At 41.6% G+C, this 26,775-nt stretch overlaps 1 protein-coding gene across 1 annotated transcript; it reads left to right on the top strand.

Annotated features, from left to right (window-relative positions):
* The first annotated feature begins 1,977 nt into the window (after window positions 1–1,977).
* On the top strand, window positions 1,978–23,337 carry BMS1 (BMS1 ribosome biogenesis factor). The gene is made up of 23 exons (XM_058810386.1): window positions 1,978–2,113; window positions 2,386–2,628; window positions 3,008–3,198; window positions 3,570–3,649; window positions 4,742–4,930; window positions 5,415–5,557; window positions 6,797–6,918; window positions 7,487–7,683; window positions 8,379–8,515; window positions 8,982–9,820; window positions 10,346–10,447; window positions 11,390–11,547; window positions 12,062–12,143; window positions 13,107–13,183; window positions 14,214–14,399; window positions 15,458–15,646; window positions 16,214–16,394; window positions 17,051–17,109; window positions 19,111–19,233; window positions 20,285–20,432; window positions 21,284–21,459; window positions 21,953–22,114; window positions 22,823–23,337. Exons 2-23 carry the CDS (start codon window positions 2,453–2,455, stop codon window positions 23,057–23,059), a joined length of 3,954 nt encoding a protein of 1,317 aa, XP_058666369.1. The 5' UTR covers window positions 1,978–2,113; window positions 2,386–2,452; the 3' UTR covers window positions 23,060–23,337.
* Window positions 23,338–26,775: the final 3,438 nt, after the last annotated feature.

Genomic DNA, 26,775 nt, shown 5'->3' with positions numbered 1-26,775 from the left:
CCTAGGATGCTGAAAACTCTACATGCAGATCTATTTTTGGGTTTAAAATGTGGCTCTGGAATATTTTAAAGTATGCTTAGAATGTAATACATTTGTTATTAACTCAATTATTTTGTTTGTTGAACAAGAGTAACAATAAAACTTAATCACAGAGCATTATTTTATTAATAAAATTGATATCCCTGCACAAACTTGTCTCTGGAGTTGTGTACACAGAAGTCCGGAAAATTAGTCCACACTTTTGTCAGTAATTTTTATCTGGCTATAACTTTTCTGCTTTGACCTAAAGGATTGGAACAAACTCATGTATTACAGAACAGCTGTATGGCTTCAGACAATAGCTGCAAGGCACTTTGAACACAAGTTGTATTTGAGAATGAAGGACAAAGAGATGATTGTATTCATGATTGTATCTATGACTCTTTTAGTAAATTTTTGAAAAAAAAAAGTATTAAGACTTATTTATTTACATATACCTTCTCCCTCATAATACCTTCTTGATGAGAATGCTTATTCAACACGTAGGAGGAACTTCCACAGCAATGGTATAGTAGCCTCCCCTGGACTGGCCAGCATCTCTGCTGTCATGATCAGGTGATGCTGGGGCAGGAACCAAATGTGTTCAGCAGTTGAACTATTCTACTGCCTGTAAAATACTCCTGTTTACAGAAGAAGGGAGGATTTTACACGCTAAATATTGAAAAAAGTATTTTCTACATAGCTTGTCAAAGAGACAGCGAGGACCCAAATTCACCAATGTCACTGTTAGTCAGGCTGGGCTAATTCACTGAAGGGTGTCCCGAGCTCCTGATGCGGGAACCTGCAATCACATTCCTTTCTTCCCAGCCGCCTCCTCCCCTGTGACAGCGTGACAGCCACGGCCCCGCAAGTGCAGCGGGAAGGGGAAGGCACCTGCCTGGGAGGCACGATGGGGCCGGCAACAGCCGCTCACCCCCGACACCTCGTTAGCAGCCCTGCCCCTCGCTGGCTCTGCCACAAGGAGAATCACCCCTGGTAAGAGAGCTCTCCATTGTGCAGGGTGCGCACCCACAGCGCTCCTCACGGGCACGGGCCTGCAGGCGGGGCACAGGCGGAGATAGAACAATGGCTCACTTCTCACCCGGGCACCCTGCCCTCTGCGTGCCCGGTCATGTCCCTGTGCCTGCAGGGCTTGGTACCTGCAAAACGCCCCCACCTGAGCTGTGTTAGCCACAGGAGGAGAGGACACCGTGTTAAGCTGCACCAGGGGAGGCTTAGGTTGCAAATCGGGAAACATTTCTTCACAGAAAAGGCGATTAGACACTGGAATGGGCTGCCCGGGGAGGTGGGGGAGTCCTCGCTCCCGGAGGCTTCAGGAGCGCGGCCCTCTGTGCCCAGGCGGGGCTCGGGCACGGGGTGGCCTCATCACCCCGGGCTCAGGGCTGAAATCCCCATTGTTCCTGCCATTCTTTGATGAATTCCGTCAGAATTCACTGCACGGAAAAGCTCTCCATAGGCTTTCACCCTCTGACTTGTTCGTTCTCCCATAGTCCTTGGCAGGGATCGATTTTTTATCTTTCTCGCAGTAATTGTTGGGGCCGCATCTGTCAGTTCGTACGGGGCTGCCCCGAGCCCGCGGGCACCCGATGGTCCGCACGCCTCCTGCGCTCCGGGTGCTGTGGGGCCGGCCAGCTATCGCGGGTTTCACAGAGCTTGCAGGGGAGTCATTTATTCCCGAACAGGCGCACAGGGGCCGACTCCCGGCTCCCGTCCCGGTTCCCGGTGCGGGCTGCGCGGCTCCGCCACCACCCTGCCGCTGTGGGACACCGTGTGCGCCGGCAATAGCGCTCCGCCGCCGTGCCCGGAACTCGGCGCGCAGCCGCTGTTCCCGGGAGGGCAGCTCCGCAGCGGAGCGGTCGGTGCGGGCACACGTGGGCCGGGCGGCGGGACCGGGCCGGGGGAACAGCGCCCGAACCGAGGGGCAACGCGGGGCCGGGGGAACAGCACCCGAACCGAGGGGACAGCGCGGGGCCGGAGGAACAGCACCCGACCTGGGGGGACCACGCAGGCCGGGTGAACAGCGTTGGACCGGCCAGGACAGCGTCGGAGCGGGCCCACGGCCCGCACGGCCCCGGTGAGTGGTGGCTGCTCGTGGGGAGCGGCCCCGCGGCCGGAGCCCTTGGCCAGCTGAGGGCCCCGGTGTGCCCGGCGGCTCCCCGCCCTCGGCCGCACTGCCGGGGCGCTGCCGGCCTGCCCGGGGCCCCGGGCCGGGAGTGCGGGGCGCGGGGGCTGCCGTGCACCGGCATGGGCCCCGGGAGCGGGCTGCGGTGGGGCTCGCTCGGTGCTCTCCAGCTGGAGTGCTGTGTACCCGTGCCCTGTGCCGACTGTGCTCTCTCTCTGTGCCAGCTGTGCCCGCCGTCACACGGAGGAACTCGGGATCCTGCTGGCTGTATGCAAGTGCTGAACCAGTGAAATGGAGGAAAAAGAGAAGAAGAAGCACCGTGCGAAGCAAAGCGGGCCGAAGGCAGAGAAGAAAAGGAAGCGTTATCTCAATGAGCTGGGAATAGGCGATGAGGAGAATGCGCGGAAGAGAAACCCCAAAGCCTTCACGGTGCAGTCCGCTGTGCGGATGGCCAGGACTTTCCATCGGTGAGGGTGGGAGCTGCTCCAGAGCCTCGGAGGCGGCTGGAGGGGTGGGAGTTCCTGGGCTTTCTTTGTTACATTGTGTAGCCATACACAGACTGTGATTTTCACTGGTGTGTCTGCCTGGCGTTCATCATTGACCCAGTCACGTTGTGTGTGTGGTTTGTGTGTGTCAGGAGTGGGGTGCTTCGTGCATCTCTGTTGCACTGTACACTCTGTTAATCCACAGAAAAGCAATATAGCTCCTTAGGCTCAGTGGGAGTGCCTGGTGTCTCTGCTTGTGCTCCATTTGTGCTCAAGCCTTTGCAAATACTGAAGACTTTGAAGTATTAAATGCTGCTATCCATGGTGTTCCTGTGTTTATTTATTACAAATTTCTCCTCAGAACTCAGGATCTGAAGACTAAAAAGCATCACATTCCCGTGGTTGACCGGACTCCTTTGGAGCCACCTCCCGTGGTGGTGGTTGTGGTTGGCCCTCCCAAGGTTGGGAAGAGCACTGTGATCAAGTGTCTCATTAAAAACTTCACCAGGCAAAAGCTGGTTGAAATCCGGGGTCCTGTTACAATTGTTTCAGGTGAGGACAAAGAGTGGAGAAATGGAAATGCTTCTTTAGTGCTCCTTACTTGTCTTGCTTTGAGAGCTGGGGTGTGCTCATGTTCTCATGAATTTGGTCATTTTGAAGATATCATTTGGATGTGTGGTCTGGCATATGTACAGTAAAAGAAGATTGGACAATTTTAAATTAAAAAGTTATATTTTAGTACAGTTATAAACAGGAAAAAACAGACACTTCTGCTGTGATTAATGTTGGATGATTTACATGCTAGACCAGAATCTGAGTCTCAGATACCGTGGAGGAACTCCAGGAATGTGACCTGAAAATAGAACTGTACAAATTGTTTTTCTCCCTCTGTTGCAGTTTTTGATGCTTAATTCTGTTTCCAGGTAAAAAGCGCCGGCTGACCATTATTGAATGTGGGTGTGACATTAACACAATGATTGACCTGGCTAAAGTTGCTGATTTGGTAAGTTAACCATTGAATGTGACTCCTACTATAATTTATATTGAAATTGCTACTTTTGATTGGACTGCACCAGTGTCTGGTTTGTCTACACATTTTTTGCTATCAAAGGCAAAACTGTCCTTGGTTTGAAAGAGAACAGGACCTGATCTCTTTGACACACCTTATGTTCTGGAACAACCCCAGCACTTTGCTCATCCTGAGGGTGGGGGAAAGTAAAAGTGTATGTGTTTGTGGGGTGGTGGGGAGGATATGAAAGAAGAGAAATGCTGCTGAGCTTCATTGCCAATGCAACTGGTAAACTTCTAGTGGAAGGTGTTACAATGAGCCAAGGTGACACAGTGACTTCTCATTAGGGGATTTGGTTAAACCATATAAAATCTGAAAATGAGTTTTAGTCAAGTAGTTTTAAACTAATGTTCAAAGTAGAAATATTTATTAGTTTACTAGTTGGGGTTTTTTCTGCACCCTGAGGTCTCCATCTGTTTTGCAGTAATACAGCTGATTTCAGTAGAGTGTGGTCACTGTTGTAATTTACTTGCAACTTTTGGATTAAGAGATTGCACCAACTGATATTGGGGATCCAGTGCATGATCCCTTTGTTTAGAATTTTACTTTACATGTGGATTTGGAGTATATTATTCACAGCTGATTAGGTATTGGGATCCTTGTCTAAGTATTAACTATGTAAATATCTAAATACGTGTGCACACTTACCTAGATATTCTTCTACTTTTATGTTTTCTAGTGAGTATGGGAAATGTACCAAACAGTACAAATACTTATGCTGGTGGATGATTCAGATTCTGTGTGCACATGGTGGTGCTGAGAATCTGTTTGGATTTGTTGTTAGGGGGCTGAGATTACATCAGTGCTTGAAGATCTGGCATCAATTCCTGTATGCTTTGAGTTTTTTGTTGTTAAAACCCTAAACTAACTTTGCTTCCATTTTCATGTGATTGTTGGCTGCTGTGTCAGTGCATTTTAGAATTTTAGTTCCTGAGAAGCTTAAGAGTTTAAAGGTGTGGTCTTTGAAATAACCTCATGTGGGCACTGGGGTGTTGCTGTAGTGAAATGTGAATATTGCGTTTACAGGTTCTCATGCTCATTGATGCCAGCTTTGGATTTGAGATGGAGACATTTGAATTCCTGAACATTTGCCAGGTACATGGCTTTCCCAAAATTATGGGAGTTCTAACCCACTTGGACACATTCAAGAACAACAAACAATTAAAGAAGACTAAAAAGAAGTTAAAGCACAGATTCTGGACTGAAGTGTATCCGGTATGACATTTAACATTAATTTTTTCATGTATTTTGCTTTATGGAAGCTAAATTAAAAGTAGGTCAATACTTAAGTGTTTATTATATTCTTACATCTTTTAAATAGGTACGTGAACAATGTTGATACTCTATCAGATTGTTTAATCTTTCTTTTGTTTGCTGAAATACTTGTGTGATTATTCTCTCTCCTGGTGTGATAAGCTGCTTAATTTACTACTAGGTCTGTTATGCAGGTGCTGTGCAAGGAGGATCTGCTTGTAGGTCTGTATGAGGTCTTGAGGATGTGACTAGTTTTCCAGTGAGATTTAGGGGACAATTTTCATGTTGAAGTAACCTGGTTAGTTTGGTCTTTCAGAACCAGTTGTAATATAATTTCCAATTAAGACTTACAAATTACGATTGCATTAACTGTGTATTTTTCTTGTTAGCTTTATGGGTATTACATAGAAATTTTTATGTTTTTATGTCTTTTTAATGTGTTTAGGGTGCCAAGTTGTTTTATTTGTCTGGGATGGTTCATGGAGAATATCAAAAGCAGGAAATTCACAATTTGGGGCGTTTTATCTCGGTTATGAAATTCCGGCCTCTCACTTGGCAAACGTCTCACCCATATGTTCTTGCAGACAGGTGTGTGGTTTTGTCTCTTTTCTTTATTCTCAGCCTAGATAGCACCTTGTTGTTTGAAAAAGCTGTGCTGTTGGCCCTCAGCTCTGTGTGTGAATGGTTGTTTGGTGTTCCCTGGGTGGCTTTGGGAAGGGAAGGTGCCCCTGCAGTTCAGTTCAGTTTTCACTTGTATCAGGTGATGTACACGCCTCTGGTATATTGTAAATACTTTTGAAACACAGGATAATTAAAATAATCCTGCTTGTTGATGAGTATACTGAATTTCTGTGGAAAAGAAACAGCATTCTAGTGATTAAACAGCAGCTGGTGAATTAGTCCCCTGAGTTCCCTGGAATATCCCTTCTGCTCTGTCTCCCAGTACAGCATTTGATTCACAGTCTCTTTGGAACATGAAAGTAATCTTGATGGCAGCTGTGCCTGCCTGAGAAATTACCTCACCTTTCATATTTTATTGCCAGAATGCTTACAGTTATGACTAATTTCCCACAATAATCCAAGGTGCCTTGAATGAGCCTCTTCTTTAGCTTTAATTCTTCAGGAAAATTTGTTAGCAAGTAGATAAGCACTGTGCAAAGTCCTGCAAAATAGGTAAAGCAAAGAGAGGGAAAATGCAAACCCCATGTTCTGTAGTATTTAATTAACATTGTTTTAGGTTGCTGTAAGCGTTGCAGTTTGATGATTGTTGGGTCAGCTTTGAGGTGATCTGCAGCCGGGTTTTGCTCCCGTTCTCCTCCCGGGCTCTGTGTGCTGCCTCCCCTGTGCAGTGTAGAGAGGAGTTTCCCCTCCTCTGCCTGCAAGCAGCCACTCTTTTCTGTGGGAGCTTTTGTGCTGCTCACCAGCATTCCTAGGGAAAGGAAGCTGTTGTGTGGCTGCAGGGAATGTGACATTCAGCTGTTTGCCCTCTATCGGTGAGATTGATTAGAGGGGAGTTGTGTGTACAGGGCCGATAAAAGAGTAGTTAAAACGTGCTAAGAAAGCATTACCTGCTCAGTGAAGTGTCAGTAAACCTTCTGGAAATTTGTTGAGCATAATTTTACAGCTTTTAGAAAAGAATTCTAAAATGTTCTTAGGAGATCAGTTTTTCCATGATTTTTTTCTTTCACATGATAATTCAGTTTTGATTATTAGAGTCTGCAGATCATGCAGTGGCAGCAGTGATGTTCTCTTTTCTTAAATTACCTTCTCTCAAAAGTTATCATTGAGACTCTGGGTATTGTAACTGTTATTTTAAATGTTGAGTAGAATGGAAGAGCTGACAAACCCAGAGGATGTTCGAATCAATCCCAAATGTGACAGGAAGATATCACTGTATGGATACCTGAGAGGAGCACACCTAAAAAACAAAAGTCAAATTCACATGCCAGGTAATTTATCAGTCTTAGAATTCTTTCTGTACCGATATGCGAAAAACAGCATAGCTGCAAATATTTGTATCTTCAGAGTATGTTATACAACAGATTTTCCACCTTTCTGTTACGTTTTTGAAATTGTTTTCATAGTGCACATTTTTGTGAAAATAAATCTTGTAAATAGTTTTGCAGTTTTGTTGCATTGATAAAAACCTTAAATTTTTTTATAAGTGTATCACTTTTAGAAAGTGCTTAAAATGTAAAACATATCAGCCCTAATAATGACAAGTTAATTTAAATTATGTGAATTAGTAGATTATGTTTATTATGGTCAGAATTGATTTAATATTTTAAGTGAATGATTAAATAGTTTAAATTTAGAAATACTGTGATAATAAATTTACAGACCTACTCAGAAAAGGGAGCTGCTGTTTTTGTAATTTGAAAACAACCAAAGAAACAAACAAAGCTTTGCAGGATTCTGGTGAATTTCTGTATACTTCTCTGAGTTCAGTGGTAAGGCAGAGGAATTGGATGTTTGGTACAGAGCTTCCTGTTGATGAATCATTGTGTGTCCCCTCAGGTGTTGGAGACTTCACAGTGAGTGATGTGAGTTTCCTGCCAGACCCCTGTGCTCTCCCTGAGCAGCAGAAGAAACGTTCCTTGAATGAGAAAGAGAAGCTTGTCTATGCCCCTCTCTCAGGAGTTGGGGGTATTGTGTATGACAAAGATGCTGTTTACATTGACCTTGGTGGAAGCCATGCTCATGAAAAAGAAGAGGTAAAAGAATGCTGGTGGTGGTTTGAATTCTCTTGGAAAACATAGTTTTTATCCTTAAAGCCAAAATAAATGTTTATAAATAAGCTTCTTTGAAACAATCCTTATCTGTCCATAGTGGGTAATTAGTTCTTTTCTCCTTCAGGGATTTCAGAGAAGGGATATTTCTATTTCTTGTATTGTACAAAACATTGGAAGATCAGTTAATATTAAATACGTAAAGTTTGTGTAATAACTTTTTAAATATTGACCTAAGATTTATGAAATCTGGTGCTGGACTATTACTATTATTTGCAGGGCATGGTGATTGTTGGGAGAAAACTTTAAGGATTTGACTAGTCAAAGGGAGAAAAAAAAGGATTTACCTTCAAACAAAATGAATTCAGTTTTTTTCCCTATATTGTGCTAAATGTTAAATACCTTTGGGTCTGTGATAATGTGTTTGCTGGTATTTACTGTAGTGGTTGCATATTGTGAAGGAGTCCCTCTTCAATTTTTCTTGGGTTGATATTATAAATATTCTTGAAATGTGAAGAGGGGAAGGGAGACCTTGCAATTCTATTCTGAGAAAATGTTTCTTTAAAATGCTCTGCAATTTTTTCTTGCATAGGTATATTTCTGCTGGTTTAGACTGATAGGTGTCACTAGACAATTATTTATTCAACTTCATTGAAAAGTAAGAAGTCTTGTCTTTCCAGGAGGAAGTGAGGCCAAATCAGGAACTTGTTCAGAGCCTCATCTCCACACACTCAGCCATTGATGTTAAGATGGCATCAAGCAAGGTCTCTCTCTTCATGGACTCTACACCCTTGGGTTCAGAAGATGTAGGACAAGAGTAAGTTTTGAATGTTGAGCAGTGTTTGAGCATGAATGAATAGAGATTCATGGCTCTAATTTAGGAAGAATTCTGAATAGAGCACAGCCTGTAAAATGTCTGTTTCTTCTTCTTCTGAGATTACTCATATGCCACAGTGTATTTTGGGATAAAAGTAATTGGTACTAGAATGTTTGCAACCTGCCTTCCAGGAATTTCTTGCTGATACAAGTAACATTTCTGTTTTAATTAATTCCATGGAAAAGGAAGAAATTTATTGGAATTAGTTTTGGCTGTAACGTTCAATATTCTTGAATAAAGACACATTAGAGGATGCCAGTGCCTTTCTAATGGTCTATGTAACTTCACTTTCTTTGAAAGAAAATTTGTAGAACTCTTTAACAATATTAACATGAAGCTTCATTCTTTCATTAAAATTTTCTTGTACTTTACCATCTTACCCCAAATGTGGTCTTTGGGAGAATAGGTTTGTGATGCCAAAAGAAGAGAGGCAGGTGGATTTGAAGACTGGAAGAGTTCGTCGGAAAGCCGTATTTGAAGACGACGAGAAGGAAAATGATGATGCCGCAAGTGATGAGGAAGATGACCAGGAAGAAGAAGAAGATGAGGAAGAAGCAGTGTCTGAAGATGGAAGTGATGGTGATGATGAAAATGATGCTGAGGAAGAAAGTGAGAGAGTGCTCTTGCGGGAAGGGATGGCTGTTAGGAGAGCCAAGCGTCTGAAAACAGAGGTGCCTCAGGCAGAAGCTGTGAATGAGCTACCAGCATTTGCTGACAGTGATGATGATCTGGAGCTGAGCTCTGAAGAAGAAGGAGAAACTGCCCCTGAAGACAGTGAGATGGAGGAAGATGAGGAGGAGGAAGAGGAGGAGGGGGACATACAAAGGACTTGTGAAGATGAAAGCTCAGGTAGTGAATTTGAGGCTGCAAATAAGAGAGCTGAATCTAAGCAGTGTGATATGGATAGTGAACATACAGAAACAAAACCACAAATCTCAGAGCACAGCCCCAAAAGAAAAGGAGTGCTCACTACAGATTCAGGAAACTGCACTGCAGAAGAGGCATCAGAATCTGAGGATGAGAACTCTTCCCTTGAAGAGGGTGATGATGAAGGAGAATCACATGAGGAATTAGAAGCTGAAGAGTCAAATAGGAATGGATTTCAGGACAGTCAAGCAAAGAAAGCTGATAGTGTTAGACACACTAAAGTTAAAACTGTAGATACTGAGGATGATGATGTGGAGAACCTGCTGAGAGAGGAAGAGGAGTATGAAGAAAAAATAGATCTTTCTGCTGACACAACAGGTAGACTATAACTGTTTAATTTTTACTGTCCACTTTAATTGTATTAATTGTTAAAGGATATAATTAGTAAATACTCCATAATTTTGCCTGTCATATACATATATATAAATATGTATTTATATATAATTCTTAAGTAGCAAAACTTCAAGTTAGGAAAGCTTGAAATACTTGCTATTAAGCCTTTCATTTACATTGTGGTATGCAGTGTCAGGTTTCCTTCCTCTACCATGGAGGTGATTAATTTTATAAACAAAACTTCATTGATTTTGCATATAATTCTCTTTAATCTTTATATCAATTTATATAAAACAAATTATGATGCTCTATTACATCTAGAAAGACTAAAACATGTTTGGGGGAATGTTACTAAAATGCACTAACTGCTCACTGAGCACTGGAACAGGAATCTCCATCTTTGGAGATGTTCAAAGGCTGTCCTTTGAACATTCTTAAGTCATGTCCTTATTTAAATTATTTTTGTAGTTGCTTAGTCTTGTTCTTTTTTGCATTTTTTTCCCTTTTCAGGTGCACTTAAATGGAAAGAGGACCTCACACAGAAGGCAGCTGAGGCCTTTCTGAGACAGCAGCGTTCAACTCCCAATCTTCGCAAACTTGTATATGGAACAGGTACAGATCTGCTTGGAAACTTGACTCAATATATGCTGGCTTTTTACTGTTACCAAGTTTTCAAGTCTGAATATTTGAGCATGGTCTTTTGGTGGGAGGCTTGAGGAGAGTTAATTGACTTTTTAATTGCTGATGCTCATTTTCACTAATAATTGTAATGAGAAGACAGTTTTTAACTTTTCCCGTTAAAAGCATTTTGAGTTAATTTTCCAGACTGCTCAGTTGTTACTCATGTTTTCTTACACAGTTATTTCTTCCAAACCTCTAAGGTTTGGTAATTTGTGTAATGATCTGGTAGATATTATGCAAACCCATTGTGGTAATTGTGTTTCCTAAACGGATGTTGGCTGGTTTCAGGAATTTCTGTCTCACAGTGACTGTGGAAGAATCTCTTATACATGACTTAGTATCAGGTGTTTGTCAAGGGGAAAAATAGCTGGCTTAAAGGAAGAGAAAATTGCTGTTTATGTAACTTGTCCTGTTTTAATTCACAACTTGTACAGTTGTTGTCTGAGAGTGCCAATCTTGTTGTGCAGAACATTTGTAGAACATGATGAGAATTTGGCCTTTGTAAACCTTCCACAGTGCAGGTGTGGGAAGGCTTTCTGACAGATTCTCCAGCCTGTTATTGTTAATTTACATGCAAGTTTAATTCCTGTTCCTTCCTGGTCACAGATCATTTTGCTATTGTTCTGATTTGTGATATTGAACAAGCATCCTCTGTTTACTTATTGGACAATGTTTTTTTATATAATTCCAGCTATGGAAACAACTGGATCAGTGTACCTTTTTCTTCAGGCTTTTACATTCAAAACTGTTCCAGTTTGGTTCTTTTATTTCTTTAAACTACTGCAGCTGTTAGGAAACATAGGAAAGAGGTGGCTAACAAATTTCATGCATGTACTGTGGGGGAAATCATCACAGCCTCTGTGTTTGGTTTAGCTGTGGAGGATGAGGACCAGGAGAGTGAGGATGCAGATGATGAACTTGGAGGTTTGTTTCGTGTCAGCCGTCCAGACAAAGCATCCAAACAGAAGGCCAATGCTCTTGACTGCTCCAAATTCCTGGTAGAAAAGCCACAAGATTGGGATTTAGAAGAGGTAATGCCATTGGATAATCCTGCTGGTTCTGTCCTGGCTCATAAAGCATGGCTGAGTTGTTATTGAAACAGAGCTGTGGGAGCTACGCCCACAGTGTCTTAGATTCTGCCACTTGCTGTCAGTATAAGTAACAGATTCCAAGGTTTGTTTTTAGAAGAGTGGCAAGTTAGAGTAAATCAATTTAATGCTTGTATCATTTGAGTATTTGGTGGATAATAGTTTATTCTTTATTTACCAAAAAAAAAAAAAAAAAAAAAAGGCAGGGGAGACCCCATTGAAAATACAATGTAGGGTAGAGATTTTGGTAATGTAAGGACTTTTTGGCAAGAATTAAACTGGGTTCACAATGCTGCTTTTGGGGAGGCATTGTGTAGTTTTGGTAAGGGTGTCTTGATGTGGAGCTGCATGTGAGAATTGTCTCTGATGGGGGAGTGGGGAATGTCTTGGAGAATATTTCTGTTGATGATAAGCTGCAGCTGTGCAAGGCAATGCAGCTGTGCAATTTATTTTGCAGGTTATGAGCAGTATTCGAGACTGCTTTGTTACTGGAAAGTGGGAGGATGATAAAGATGCAGCAAAGCTGTTGGAGGAAGATGGTATGTGTAACACTTTTAAAAATTATTCCTCTATAGGATTTTTAAGAAAAGTATGACTTTTTAGTTGTATATACAGAATATTGTACCTTAGTGCTATACTTGCAGGGTTTTTTTGGTCAAACTATATATAAATTATTATATAGATACTAATATAATTACACATTGCTGTCAGTCTCTGTAGAAGCAGTAGGCATATACAACATTCTGGAAATTTACTGTCTGAAAAATAGAGTATGTAACTTAAATTACAAAATGGAGTCCTTAGTCTCAAGACTTCGTCATGCCAGCTTTGAATTATGTGTCTGAGTTCATCTGTTCATCATATATGGTTTATTCTTTTGGATAGTCATGGTGGAAATAAACAGAAACTATTCTTTATTAGGAAGACAAACTTGCCTTTCAGGTTTGGCTGAAAAGTGAGATCTATCTTCAGATGTTTTGGAGGTGGTGTTTTTGGGTTTTTTGTTTGGTTTTTTTTTTAATTAGGAAATACTTAAAAAGTTTAAAAATCTGGCTATATCTTACATGCATTATGATTGTGCTTTAACAGGCTTCTATAAGCTCATGTTTTTAACCCAAATACGGTCAGCTATATTTAATTTTTTTTTAATTAAACATAGGAGCTCAATTGCTCTGCTGGTGTCTTGTGTCATTAGAGTGCAAACTAATGTATTGGGAGTCCTTTGGGGTGATCTAAACTTTATTTGCATTTTTTAAATCATAAGGGTGTTGAAAGGGTAAAGGAGGAGCCACGTTGAGTTTAGCTGGGAATTTTCAGCTGAAGCTGTAAAGAGGGCAAAACAAATGTATAAAACTTGATGGGAATCATAAGTATTTGGACTGAAGCTAATCTCCACGGCAGCACTGAGAAATGCATAGCACTGAACACATGGGAGATGGTGTGCAGCAATACAGCAGGATGGTTAACTAATGCTCACATGTCTTGGGTGCTCACTGTTGCAGAAGAGCTGTATGGAGATTTTGAAGATCTGGAAACTGGGGTCGTGCACAAAGGAAAAGCTGCTGCTGGAGGAGAGCAGGTCTGATCTGCATTTTTATGTTCTTTAGCAACATAAGTATGTGTTTCTTATCAAGTGATAGGCATCCTATGTAATAAATTAGGAAGGAAATCAGTGGGAGCATGAAAGAAAATTTATGTTTATTGCTGACTTTATCTAGAGTGGCATATTTTTAGCCTGAGCCTGAATTTTTGTTTGTAGTTAATTATGTAGAAGTCACCTCACTTATTTAACAGTAGGTGTCAGGCTTAATCAAGAGCTGCAGGATCTGGAGGCAGGACAGAAGTATTTTAAAACCAAATGTAATCATAACTGTTTGTACTATGTCATCTCATTTGATGCAGAAGATTATAGCACACTGTTTAAACACAACAAATAGTGGAAACTTGACGCAGTTTCCTAGTTCATTCCTCTTATCTGCATAAAGGAGGCTGGTGGAAGCAATTTTATGCTGTGGCTTGGATATCTTCCAATAACAGAACTGTAGTTGTCTGTGACAGTACAAACTGAAAAATCAATTTCTTTTTGGACTGAGCAACTTGATGGCTTTGCATTTGTTATAAAATTGAGGGTAATGGCATCATTTTGGCAGTTTTGAAATGGTCTGTGAACAAACTTCCTTCTCCCTGCTCTCTAGAGTGCTTCCAGCTTTCCAGCAGTTGATAGCTCAATGCTATCAACAATTACTTTTTTTCCCCTCCTCTATTACATATGCTTATATTAGCTCTAGAATAGCAGGTAGGTCAGTTCTAGGGTCTGTTCCCTTATGATAAAATGATTTTCAGTCAAAAAAGTTTTGTCAGTGAAAAGGAATAGGATTAGATAATGAGATCTTTTGATCCTTGCTGAAGTTGTCTCCTTGTATGAATAGCTTACTAATTTCTGTCTAAAATGGAAATGTTTTTCAAATGTCTAATAATTGACACTATAAGAAAGTATTGTTTAATCATATCTATAAAAGTATTGTTTAATAAAATCTATCAAACTGTTGATCAGAATGGGTTGTTTTCAGTGAAGCATTTTATGTGTTTGACAACTTTTTGTTGATTAGTCTGGAAGTGAAGAAGAGGAGGAGGAAGATGACAAAATGTCCAAACCAGAGCCTGAGGAGGAGGAAAAGAAAAAGGAGCGCATGGACAAGAAAAGAAAACTTAAAGAAATGTTTGATGCAGAATATGATGAAGGGGATGCCACATACTTTGATGATCTTAAAGAAGAAATGCATAAACAAGCACAGGTACTGTCTGCTAATTTGACAATTTATCTGGCTATATGTCTTCCAAAATGCTCCACAGAGTTTGTCTCCCAAAGATTTTTTCCTGGAGACACAGGTGATGCTCAGGAGGTATTTCAGAAAGAAATACATGCTTGTGATTTTTTTATTCTTGAAATTTTTGATTCTGTTATCTGGAAATGAAAGCAAGTAAATAAGCCAAACAAGTGAAAGCTTAATTTAAACTGAGTGCAATATTTAACCATACTTTAAATCACTGAATAAGCCAGGATGTATTATCTAAACTTCAACTACTTAAAAAGTTTTTAAATAAAAAAGGCATCCTTTTATGTGTAGGAAGATGAAAATTCTCATATTAATTTCTGCTATATATTTTCCTGGTATTATTTTTAGTATGATTTTTTGCACTGTTTTTAATGGATAAGTAAATTCTCTGTGACAGTCTTTTTCATCCAACTGTGAAGTTATTTGGAGGAAAAAATAATTAATGACTGTTGCTCTGTACATGTGGTAGAAGTCTTCAGTGTAACTGTATCCAGAATGTGAGGTGTTGGTTTTGTTCCAGGCCTTTGTTTTTTTCTACATGAGAACTTGTAAGCTTAAAAGTAGCTTCCTTCTTTGACTGACTTGGAAGAACACTGCCTTACATTAATAACTTTAATAATGTTAATAACTTCACTGTCTTGTCTTTTGACAAAATTTTGCCCTAAATAGTTTTTAAATTAATTCTTACCTGCTTGTATTAGCCTCTGCCACAAAGGCGAATCTGAGCTCTGATATGCTGATGCACTGAGAGCACTTAAAGGGTAAGGAAGGACATTGCAGTAAAAGAATCAGTGTCTGAATACTGGGTACTGTCTTTCAAGTAGACTAACAGGGCCACTTGGGATCTCAAATTGGAAGGGCTTTGTGGTGGTAGAGATCTTCCCCCAAAGTCACAAAACCTATCAGATCTTTCCCAAAAAGATTTATATAAATGTTAGAATGTTTTAAATAGAACCATCCCTTCTTGAACAAGTTGCTAGTACTTGAATTTTGTGAATTATGTCTTTGTCGCATAGCTGAACCGAGCGGAATTTGAAGATCAGGATGATGAGACCAGAGTGCAGTATGAGGGATTCAGGCCTGGCATGTATGTTCGAATAGAGATTGAGAATGTGCCCTGTGAATTTGTCCTGAACTTTGATCCTCATTATCCCATCATCCTGGGTGGTCTGGGCAACAGTGAGGGAAATGTCGGCTATGTACAGGTACGTAGCCAAAGGGCTGAGTGCATTTTATGTCAGTGCAGGTGTGCTTCAAGGTGTCTGGAGTTACTGCTTTCTGTGTACTTGAAATACAGTAAACACAGACAGGAACTTCCATCCTTGTCTCCTGAATAGGGGATTTGCTTTAGACACAAAGTGTAATTCTACAGTAGCAGATTCTGGATCTTTACAGGCTTAATTGGATAACTGGAAAAAGTTACTGCTGTTTAATGTTCAGCTGCAGAGGTGTCTCAGGACTAAGGTCTGATACTGTGATTGCTAAATTGCAAACATTAATTGTTCTCTGACCTTCATGATCTATATACAAGTGACTACATAAAAGCTACTAGCACATATATAAATGTATTTTTAATATAATACTTGCTTGTATGGGTACACACATGGCTTCAGAGTGAGTGAAATACTGATTGATCTTCTGAAGATAAACCAAAGATAAAACTTAGTGTATAAAAATTCTGGTGTAGATAGAAGTTGCTTTCAATCATTCCTGGAAAACAGAATCACTGTTGCCATCCTGTAGTAGCATGGTTCACCTTCTGTTCCAACCAGCTGCGCCTGAAGAAGCACCGGTGGTACAAGAAGATCCTGAAGACGCGCGATCCCCTGATCCTGTCGCTGGGCTGGAGGCGCTTCCAGACCATCCCCATGTTCTACATCGAGGACCACAACGGGCGTCACCGCCTGCTCAAGTACACCCCACAGCACATGCACTGTGGGGCAGCCTTCTGGGGTGAGCCTGCTGCAGTGTGTCCTGCCTCACCTCAGCAGTGTACAGCTCTCACTGTGCATGCACTGGGGTGCAGCCTTCTGGGGTGAGCCTGCTGCAGTGTGTCCTGCCTCACCTCAGCAGTGTACAGCTCTCACTGTGCATGCACTGTGGGGCAGCCTGCTGGGGTGAGCCTGCTGCAGCTGTGTCCCAGCTCCCTTTGGCAGTGTGCAGCTCTCTGGCTTTGCAGGATGTACCAGGAAATGCAGCTTTTGCAATGAAAAGTACAGCTTTTTCCCCATGGAACAAAAAATAACATCAAGTAGTGTGGGAAAATTGGCAGTTCTCTAATATTTGTGGATTATTTAAGTGATTTGTGAATTGCTTGGCTTTTAATCAAATTCTGAGCATTCTGCTAAGTTGTAGCATATTGAAGAAGAGCCTGATTTGTGTGCAGATAGACTTTGCACACATTAGGGGCCCAGCCCTTGCATGAGTAACTTCTTGTTAACCATTCCTTTACGGGGCTTTAAATGTCAGCAATAGTTTGAGTGCTTTAAACTTTGGTTTTCTTCATTGAGTATATTTTTCATGTATTTTTAAGCTTTTGGAATTTAAATAGGGATTAGATATTGCATAGTAAAACTTCTCAGAAATTTTTAAATTTCATTTTCTTTTAGGGCCCATCACTCCTCAGGGGACAGGATTTTTGGCAGTGCAGTCTGTCAGTGGCACAACGGTAGGTTTGTTACCACACAATGTTTATTAACACTTTCTATAGATATTTGTGGAAAATATATATGTTTTGGGAAGAAAGTTTACATTATGATAAAACAGTGTAGTTGTAGGAACTATGAAAGTAGCAGGGCTCAAGCTTTTGAAAGGTGTATTATGTTGACGTAGGGAAACTGTATGGAGAGGATATTTTTATTTGTTTGTTTTTTTAGCAAATTTCAGGAAGAAATTGTTTATTGTGAAGGTGATGAGGCTCTGGCACAGATTGCGCAGAGAAGCTGTGGATTCAAGGCCAGGTTGCATGGGGCCATGAGCAGCCTGGTCTAGTGAAAGGTGCCCATGGCAGAGGTGTTGGAATGGATGATCTTTGAGGTCCCTTCAAAACCAAGCAATTCCCAATTGGCAAAGCTTTTTTTACCATTTGTCATGTTTGCAGACAATTGGTAACAAAAGCTTTGCATGGCATTGTAATGAGCTTGTCAGTAATCAGTGGTGATTATTATCTCCTTCCTAAAATATGCCTTCAAGTACTATTGCACAGTTGTCTTTTTACATGTTTTAAAAGTCTGTTTTCATCATGTGTCCCTTGCATAATACAGTATCTTAGAGCAGTGCACTAAGCACTTCTCCTTTGAGACTTTCTGTCTGAGTGAGATTCTGTTCCATAAGAGAACACAGTGAGGTAGATCACAAGGACTTTTAGATTGTTTCCAAGGTAATTAGAATGGCAGTTCTGGAAATCTCATTAGTGAATGGTAGGAATGTTATGTCAGCAGCACCTCAACTAGCCTGTACTAGTCAATCTGCATTTTTCATGCTGCATTACTTCTGTAAAGGTTAGAAATTCTGAATCTTAGAAGTGAAATGTGGAGTGCAGGGGCCCCACAACATCCTTCTCTCAAAGTTGGAAAGATATTCATTCAGCGGGTGGACTGTTTGCTGGAGGAGGAGTTGGTTGAATGGCCACATCTGGAGGGTGGTGGTCAACAGTGCAGTGTCCTGGTGTGCAGTGGTGACAAGTGGTGTCCCTCATCAGTCTGTGCTGGGACCAGCACTGTTTGATGAGCACTGACCATCAGTGACACAGGCAGTTTGGTAGGCATGCCTGAGGAATGGAATACAGTCCAGGGGAACCTTGGGAAGTGGTCCAGGGGGAAGCCCATAAGGTTCAGTGAGGCCAAGTGCAAGGTCCTGCACCAGATGTGGAGCAGCCCCAATGTCAGTGCAGATTGTGCAGTGAAGGGATTGAAAGCAGCCCCTGCTGGGAAGGACTTGGGGGTTCTGGTGGATGAGAGGCTGAGCTGTGGTCGTGTGAACTTGCAGCCCAGAGAGAAAATCACAGCCTGGGCTGCAGCAAGAGCAGTGCCAGCAGCAGAGCAGGGGAGGGGATTCTGCCCCTCTGCTCTGCTCTGGTGACACCCCAGCTGGAGTACCACGGCCAGCCTTGGGGCCCTCAGCACAGGAAAGACAGGGACCTGCTGGAGCAGGTCCAGAGAACAATCACAAAGATGACTGGAGGGGTGGAGCACCTCTCCCAGGAAGAAAGGCTGTGAGAGAGTTGGGGTTCATCATGGAAAAGAGAAAACTCTGGGGAGACCTCATTTCAGCCTTTCAGTATATAAGGGGGGGCTTAAAAATAATGTGGGGATAAACTTAGCAGGGCCTGCTGTGATAGGACCAGGGGAAATAATTTTAAATTAAAAGAGTTGATTTAGGCTAGATATTAGGAGGAAGGTTTTTACAACAAGGGTGGTAAAACATGAACAGGTTGATGAGAGAGATTGTGGATGCCCCGTCCCTGGAAATATTCAGTCAGACTGGCTGGGGCTGTGAGCAGCCTCATCTACTGGTCTGTGCTCACTTCAGGGGAGTGGGACTAAATGACCATTAGAAGTCATCTAGATGACTTGCAGTCAAACTATTTTACGATTCTGTGATTTTAAATGGTGTCTTCACTGTTTGAGGAATACACATTCAGCAGTGTCTTTCATGTCTGATGTTTCAGCCTGACTTCCGGATTGCTGCCACAGGAGTTGTGCTTGATTTAGATAAATCCATCACTATTGTGAAGAAATTAAAGCTAACTGGTTTTCCATTCAAAATTTTCAAGAACACTTGTTTTATTAAGGTAAGTTCATAGGTATGTATACTGTAAAACCAGAGATACTGATGTTAGGAAGAAATGCACCCTGGCATTGTCTTCCCTGAGGCAGAAGTTCTCAGTTATTGTTGAATGCTGTTCTGGATCTCAGGAGCTGCCTGTGCTTTTTTGAGCTCCCTTCCAAGTGATCTCTAAAAGAACTGGTTACTACAAAGAATATGAGTAATTGTTAACCAGACAAAAATTCTGGAACAATCTCCTGATTCACATTCAGTGTGATTTTTTTTTCCTTCTCACCCTCTGCTTCCTTCCTAAAACCCCACTGATTAGCAATGACAGACAGCTTTGGAGGATGTAAACCTGTGCCTGGTCTTATCTCACTTATCAGTCTGATCAGTCTGATCCCACTAAATTTCAGCTCTGGAGTCAAAGGAGACTTCTAGCAGTGCTTAAGACTTCTCAGTTACAGTTACAAAAATGTCTGGGGTAGGGAGTGCTGCAGAAGTGAATGTTCACTGACCTTCCCACTGTGCTTAGCTGGGCTTTCAGCTCAGGGAGAGCTTAGGTTGTTGTGCATTTGAGGCAGCAAGCAGCTAAGCAGTGATCTTAGCAGTGAAGCACTCAAGTGTTTGCACTAGGCATAGAGATATTTTTTTTCTTGCTTTTCTTGTGATATATGAAAGAAGCACAAACCTTCAAGAACTGTATTGTATTAGAATCTCAGAGCTAGCAACTTAATGCAGCTTGGTTGTTTTTAAGGTATCCTGTGTTCTAGCAAATTACTTTAAAGGAGAACTGTAAAGCTTCTGTAGATATGTTCTGGTTTGAAATTTTAAATACATATATTTAATGCTTAGCAGCCTTGCCTGTGATGTATGACTAAGTAGATTGCTTTCAGTAGCTCACCTAAAGTCAGCTCTGGGTTTTTGGTATGATCAGTACTCTTAAGCTAAAGACAGTGCTACGCTCCTCCTGTTTCTTTATAAGATATGCTTGTGGGAATTCTGGTTTTGTGGCCTACACAGGTCACAGAGAGAGACTTGGCATCTTGAATGACAGTGGTAATTCACATTTTCAGGGCATGTTTAACTCTCAGTTGGAAGTGGCCAAGTTTGAAGGTGCAGCGATCCGCAGTGTGAGTGGCATCCGAGGCCAGATCAAAAAGGCCCTCAGAGCTCCTGTGGGTGCTTTCAGAGCAACATTTGAAGACAAGCTGCTGATGAGTGGTAAGTTGCACATTGCACGTAAGGTATCACACAGCTTTCATCCTTCTTCACAGATTGTAAAGCTGTGTCTCAGAATTCCGGGATTTGATAATTGAGATGTGAATTCATGGAGTAAGAAATACCTTGTGAGATGTGGAGTGAAATTCAAAAGAAGTGTACTTTGTGTTGGATTTCTTTCACTTCTACTCAGAAGTCATATAATATGCAGATGAAAAGGCTTGAGTTGAAGACAAGCATCTTCATGTGTTTTAATGATTTACAGAGCACAGTTTTAGTGTTTTACACAGCCTTTTTCCTTGAACATGATGAATTTAGTGGTACAAGTGCTTAAAAGGACACTTTTCTGAGAACTTTTTTCTGTAACCTTTTGGGGAAATTGTGCAGAGGATCTCCTGTGTTTGCTGAGTGTCACTGTGATATTGAGAATATGAGTTTATACTTACTTGGGTTTATATGACCTGTTTTCCTAAACACACCAAAATCACAGATAGTGCAAAATAAAAGCAAGTTAGTTCTTTTATAAAAATAGGCAAAGGAAAAGAAAATTGGTGTTGTCAGTAATTATATAGGCACATTACATATATGAATTCTGTTGCTTGTTCTTGAATATGAATGATGAACAGGATGGTATTCAGCTGCCTACTCTTGAGGAATGTGTGCTGTTCATGCCTTTATGGGGTTTTGCATTGCTTTTACCACAAGTTGAAGACATTTGGTCTATATACCAAACACACTGCTAGCATGTGGTGCAGTATCTGTTCTGTTCAGGCCATCTTTGCTTAGAGTGTGGATGTGATGAACACTTTACATTTCATATTTTTAGAGCCAAGTAACGTTCCCTTTTCTTTCAGATATTGTTTTTGTGAGGACTTGGTATCCTGTTTCTATCCCAATGTTTTATAACCCTGTAACATCCCTGCTGAAGCCAGCAGGTGAGAAAGATAGTTGGAGTGGAATGAAAACAACAGGCCAGCTGAGGTATGAGCGAGGCATCAAACTGAAACAAAACAAGGATTCTCTCTATAAGGTAATTTTCTGTTTTGTTTTGTTTTTTAAAACCAGTCAAATTTGCAGTGTGTCTCAGACCTGTGCAAACTGAGAGCAGTGTAAATACATGTTCATACACATGCATGTGGGACTTTAAATTTGTATCTACAAGGCACAGTCCTGGCATGAGATGGAAATAAAACAGTTGAGAGTAGATTGTTTGAGTCACTTAAAGTTTATAAAGTAATCTGCAGAGTAGAAGTCCTCTCCAGAAGCTTACTGAGACTTCTGCTGTAGTATTTGGGGTGAACATATCATTTACAGTTCAGTCCAAGGATGTCAGAGGATGTTGTTATTTTACTTTTGGTTCATGTTTTTTATGCTTTGTTTGGTTTGGGGTTTTTTTGGGGTGTGTATTTCTGTTTTGGTTTGTGGTGTTTTTTGGGTATTTTCCCCACTAAAAGATGCAAAATTAAATAAAAGCTTTTTAAGATCATGGGTATTATATGTATGTTCTGTATTCATTCTCTTAGCCTATTGTGAGGGAGAAGAGGCACTTCAATAAGCTCCACATCCCTAAAGCACTGCAGAAGGCACTGCCTTTTAAGAACAAGCCTAAGAATCTTGAGAAGAAAGGCAAGACTCCAAAAGACCAGTGGAGACCAGCTGTTATCAGGGAGCCTCATGAAAAGAAGGTAATTATCACTTACTCTGAAACAAGGACTCCTGAAGGGTAAATGTGTTGTGTAAAGCTTTTCTAACTATTGTTTTGGCATTTGAATCTACTGCTAATGCTAAAGATATATATGTTCCTGGTGAAAAATGATCACTTGCAATTTGTTTTGTTCCTGTTTGGCACAGTATGTGGATGGAACTGTCACTGAGTGGATGGTGTCTATTTTTTAGACTAGTAGGTTACCTGAAGCCTAAATACGACTTTTGTCCTTGTCACGGCACTTGCAAGGTATTTCACTTGGATTTAGTGCTCTCATATTATGGGTGACTTAAATTGGCAGCTGCAGTTTTTTATTTGACTTGTCATTGCCATGCATTATTAACACAGACAGGATTTGAAGCAAATATTCTGCTTCCAAAATTGAGAATTAGAGTGCTTGCAGAGGCAAGAAGATCCAAACTGCAGTTTAAGTGTTCTATAGTAGCAATTAGGCACAGCCTTTTAAAAGCTGTCTAACCAAAATCGGAGTTCACAAAAATTAAAGCTTTGATTAATTTCCTAACAGGATAAATAATTAAACCATTTTAGAAATTGGGTAACAGGTGCAGAGATAATTAGGAACTTGCCTTGAATCTCTGATTCATTATGCGTGTCTGCTGAGGTTACACTGCTTCTTGCTCACCAAAACTGAGCTGCATGTATATTGATTGTGTATTTTCTATTCTAGATATCAGCTCTACTCAGTGCTTTGAGTACAGTGAATAATTACAAGATAAAGAAAGCCAAAGTAAAGCATCGGGAACAGCTTAAAGAATATCTCAAAGTTAAGCAGAAGGAGGATGAACAGAAATTCAAGAGGCAAAAGGAGGCTAAGAAAAAAGTCTATCGCATACTGGGACAAAGGGAGAAAAAGAAGCAGAAGTCAAGCTTGAAAGGATCTAGTAAGGGAGAGAAGAATATGTAAAATATCATCAGGTTTCAGGCCAAATGAGGAAATAGGGTAGCTGTGCAATTTTCTCTTGAAGAAACAAAAAGGCCTTGGGCTACACCAAATGTGCTTTCAAGAGAAGAAAGAAATGCAAATATGACCTTACTCACACTCTTGAATACATTTGGTATTGTATATAAATAAGATGTAGAAGTATGAATTGTGGTTTTTATACAGGAATATTCTGGAAGACTTTGTATTTCAGTATATTTCTATGCATACTGCATATTTCTGCATTTTCTAGCCAATAAAGTATTTTAATCAATTACAGAATATTGTTTATTTGTGTGTTGCCTTAGTGGACTTCCATGGAAGAAAACTCTCCTGAATGTCTCCAAATATGTCCCTTACTTTGAGCTATTACCTAAGTTTTGCCCTTGGCAAATATTTTATTAAAAGGTGTGAAGATCAACAGTTACTGGGTAGGAGCTTGGGAAATTCTTTATCTTTGATCAGAGTAGCTCACTCCTGTGCTTAGATCATTTCCTCCAGCATGAAAGCATCTCAGTTTTTTCCACTTCTCACTGGGTTATTAAGCAGATCTTCAAAACAGTGCTGCATCTAGATCTTGTGTTACTTGGCCAGTTTTGGCACCCTGAGGCTGCCAGTAGGTCCCTCACTGACTGCAGCTTTGTGGGCAAACACTATCAGACCTTCCCCAATGTGTGTAGCTACTCTGTGATTTTCTGTGGGGTTGGCACTGACAGGGTAACTTGCTTCTTTTGGGAAAATCTTCCTGTGTCCAGCCAGCTTGGTTCCATGGTACATTGTTAGGCTTAAGATGAATGGAGAGAAGAAGTGGTAGATGGTTTCAGTCCTGTTAAATTAACTGACAGCTGAAGTCTTTCTCTGTATGACAGAAGACTTTGAACAATCATTTTGTTGGAAGAGCAGCAAAATTTATTTTTTATGCCATATATGGCATAAAAAAGTAGTTACTATGATATACCCATTTTTAATACTTTATCCTCAAACAGGCAGTGGGGCAGATAATATCAGTAATTTCTTGGTCTCCTTCCTGAAAAAGTTTACTCTTTGTCATCAAGCTGAAATTCATTATTATTACAATGTAGTAATATTTGCTATCTCAGATGTGAGATGCCATGTGGGACCAGGCTGCCTCACACAAAAACATTTGGTTGAATGGGTCTGTAGATTTTTTTAAAAACATTTAGTATTTTGGGATTTTCTTAATTAATCTCATAATGTTCTGTTTACTGATATTGAAATTCTAATGCATTCATCTTTGTCTGTATGCTACTAGGCTGACACCTGACTCAAATTAATTTGTCAGTAATTTTTTTTGTCCCTTGTGAGATTCGGATGAGGTTACGTGAATATGAAAACATGGTTTATTGTTTGAATAATTGAAGAGTCTCTGCTGAATAGACAACTGCTGCCTTCAGAGATTTACAAGGAAATTGTTGGCATTTTGCCCCATGGAGTAGTACAGGATGGCTGGCCATGACTTTGTTTCTGCAGGGTTTTTTCTGCTTCTGTCCAGCTGTGCTAGGCTAGGTCTAATTAAGCCATCAAGGAAGTGTTTCTATTATCCCTGGTTTTATGCTGTTGTGAGTGAACTTCCATCTTAGGCGCTGTTTGCATCTTCCATGTGTTCACATGTGACAAGCAGTTGCCTGGGAAGTCAGCACTGCAACATTAGACTTTTAGGTTTTCACATTTGCCATTTGCACATAATGAAAAATAACTTAGATCTGGTTTATCCATAATAGCTCTGCCGGAGACAAAAATGGTGGGGTACAGTCTTCATTGTGGAGAGAAGCACTCAGAGAGCCAGCTGAGCATGAAGATGTTCCACCTGGGAAGACAGTAAAGATACTTGTTTTGGATTATGATACTTGTTTCCTTTAGGTAGCTTTCTTCAATGGGAGAGGAAACGTTGGAAATTGACCAGACGCGTTTGAAAATGAACACAAGTTTGGTAGGCAGTGGGTGGGAGCTGGTGTGCGTAGTGAGCCCTGCCGAGAGAATGGCGGTGGCACCGGGTCCGGGTCAGGGCCTGCCCTGCCGCTGCTCTGCTCCGGATTTCCAGCCCTGCCGAGAGAAAGGCACTAGGGGCCGGGTCAGGGGCTTTCCTGCCGGCTGCTCCTGCTCCCGGATTTCCAGCCCTGCCGAGGGAAAGGCGGTGGCACAGAGTACGGGTCAGGGCCTGCCCTGCCGGCTGCTCCTGCTCCCGGATTTCCAGCCCTGCGGGAAGGCTCCAGGGAGCCCTGCCCGCTGAGGAGGCTGGCGTGTCTGCAGGGAGCCCTGCCCGCTGAGGAGGCTGGCATTTCTGCCAGCCTGAAAAGAGCTACAGCCCCTGCCTGGCTGGAGACATGTTAATATTGCTTTTGAGGAGAACCACCACATGCCAGCTAACAAAGGTACTTGGGTTTTGTCCCCAAACATGAAATAAATCTAGGTTTTAGTGGTAACAGCAGTCCCTCACAGCGCTTTTGGCCTAGATTGTTTCAGTTGTGCCCCCCTCCCAGCCCCACATCCCTCGCCACAGCCTCCAAGTAAAAGTGCCCTAGGAAAATAAACAATATTTACTGCTCGTCCTCAGCTGCTGCCACAGGCGGGGTTATCAGAGGAATTGCTGGCAGCAGGCCTGGGCTGGCAGGTGGCGAAGAAGGGGCTGAACTGTTCTTATCTTGGATAAGCCCAGTCCGCGCTGTGGGAGGTGCAAATAATTAGCAGTTGTGCTCGTGATTAAGCCTGAGGCAAATGTGAAAAACTGTAACAAAAGCAAAGTCGTTTATACGACGATTTCCGTGCTAAAAAAAGCAACGTTCTGGTAGAAGGTGCCGTACAGGTCATGCAGGCAGGGTAATACAAAATGAACTGTATGCCAAAGTATTTCACATGGAAGTGTACACTCACTAATTGCCTGTGAGCAGGGGGATTGCAACAGTTCACCCTGCCAGGCTGTGGACATGTGTAACTCGAAAGAAACTGAAATTGCAAGGAAACAGGCATTGGAATCAAATATAAATAGAGGTGTGAGGGGTCAATTGGCAGCCAGGAGGGCGGCTGTGTTGCTGATGTTACCCATGGAGCTGTTTGTGGAAGTGGTTAGCAAAGGCTAATGCCAGGTGAAGGGCAGCTGGGGACTCACTTTTAAATAAAACATTTCCCAGGAAGCACAAAGCTAGATGAAGACAATCTTCCCTTTTGGGCTATCTACCCAGATTCACTTTACCAGGCTCATTCCTCCTAACTCTTAGTGTTGTTTCAGTCTGGTCTCAGGCTGGAATTGGTGATACACATGCTGGAGCAAATGTGATCTCCTGCCCTGTCCTAGAGGCTGGGTTGTGGCAAACACCCACTCCAGCAGTTTGCCATGTGTCTGTCAGGCATGCCTCTCCCCTGGCTCCAGCTGCGCTGTGTATTGCAGGTGCTCACCCTCCACATTAGCAGGTCACCCTGTTCTTCAGCTGTGGTAGAAAACCCCTCTGACTTAATTAAGAAGTGATCTAAAATGCATGTGAAGGTAGCTATTAGCTATTGGCAGAGGCAGAAATCATACCAGGGCTAACCAGCTTTGAGAGAATTATTTTATACCGCTTGCTATTTTTAAATGGAATTACATCTTTGTAATGGTTTGCAAATAAAAACTCTGCTCACATGGTATTCCAAACTAAGTTAATGTGATATTGTGGCATAGCTATTGGAGCAAATTGATATAATTA

The sequence above is a fragment of the Ammospiza caudacuta genome, chromosome 9 (assembly GCF_027887145.1).
Source record: "Ammospiza caudacuta isolate bAmmCau1 chromosome 9, bAmmCau1.pri, whole genome shotgun sequence".
Taxonomy (NCBI): Eukaryota; Metazoa; Chordata; class Aves; order Passeriformes; family Passerellidae; genus Ammospiza; species Ammospiza caudacuta.
Note: the sequence above shows the minus strand (reverse complement) of the source record. Positions and strands in the feature narration are given on the sequence as shown.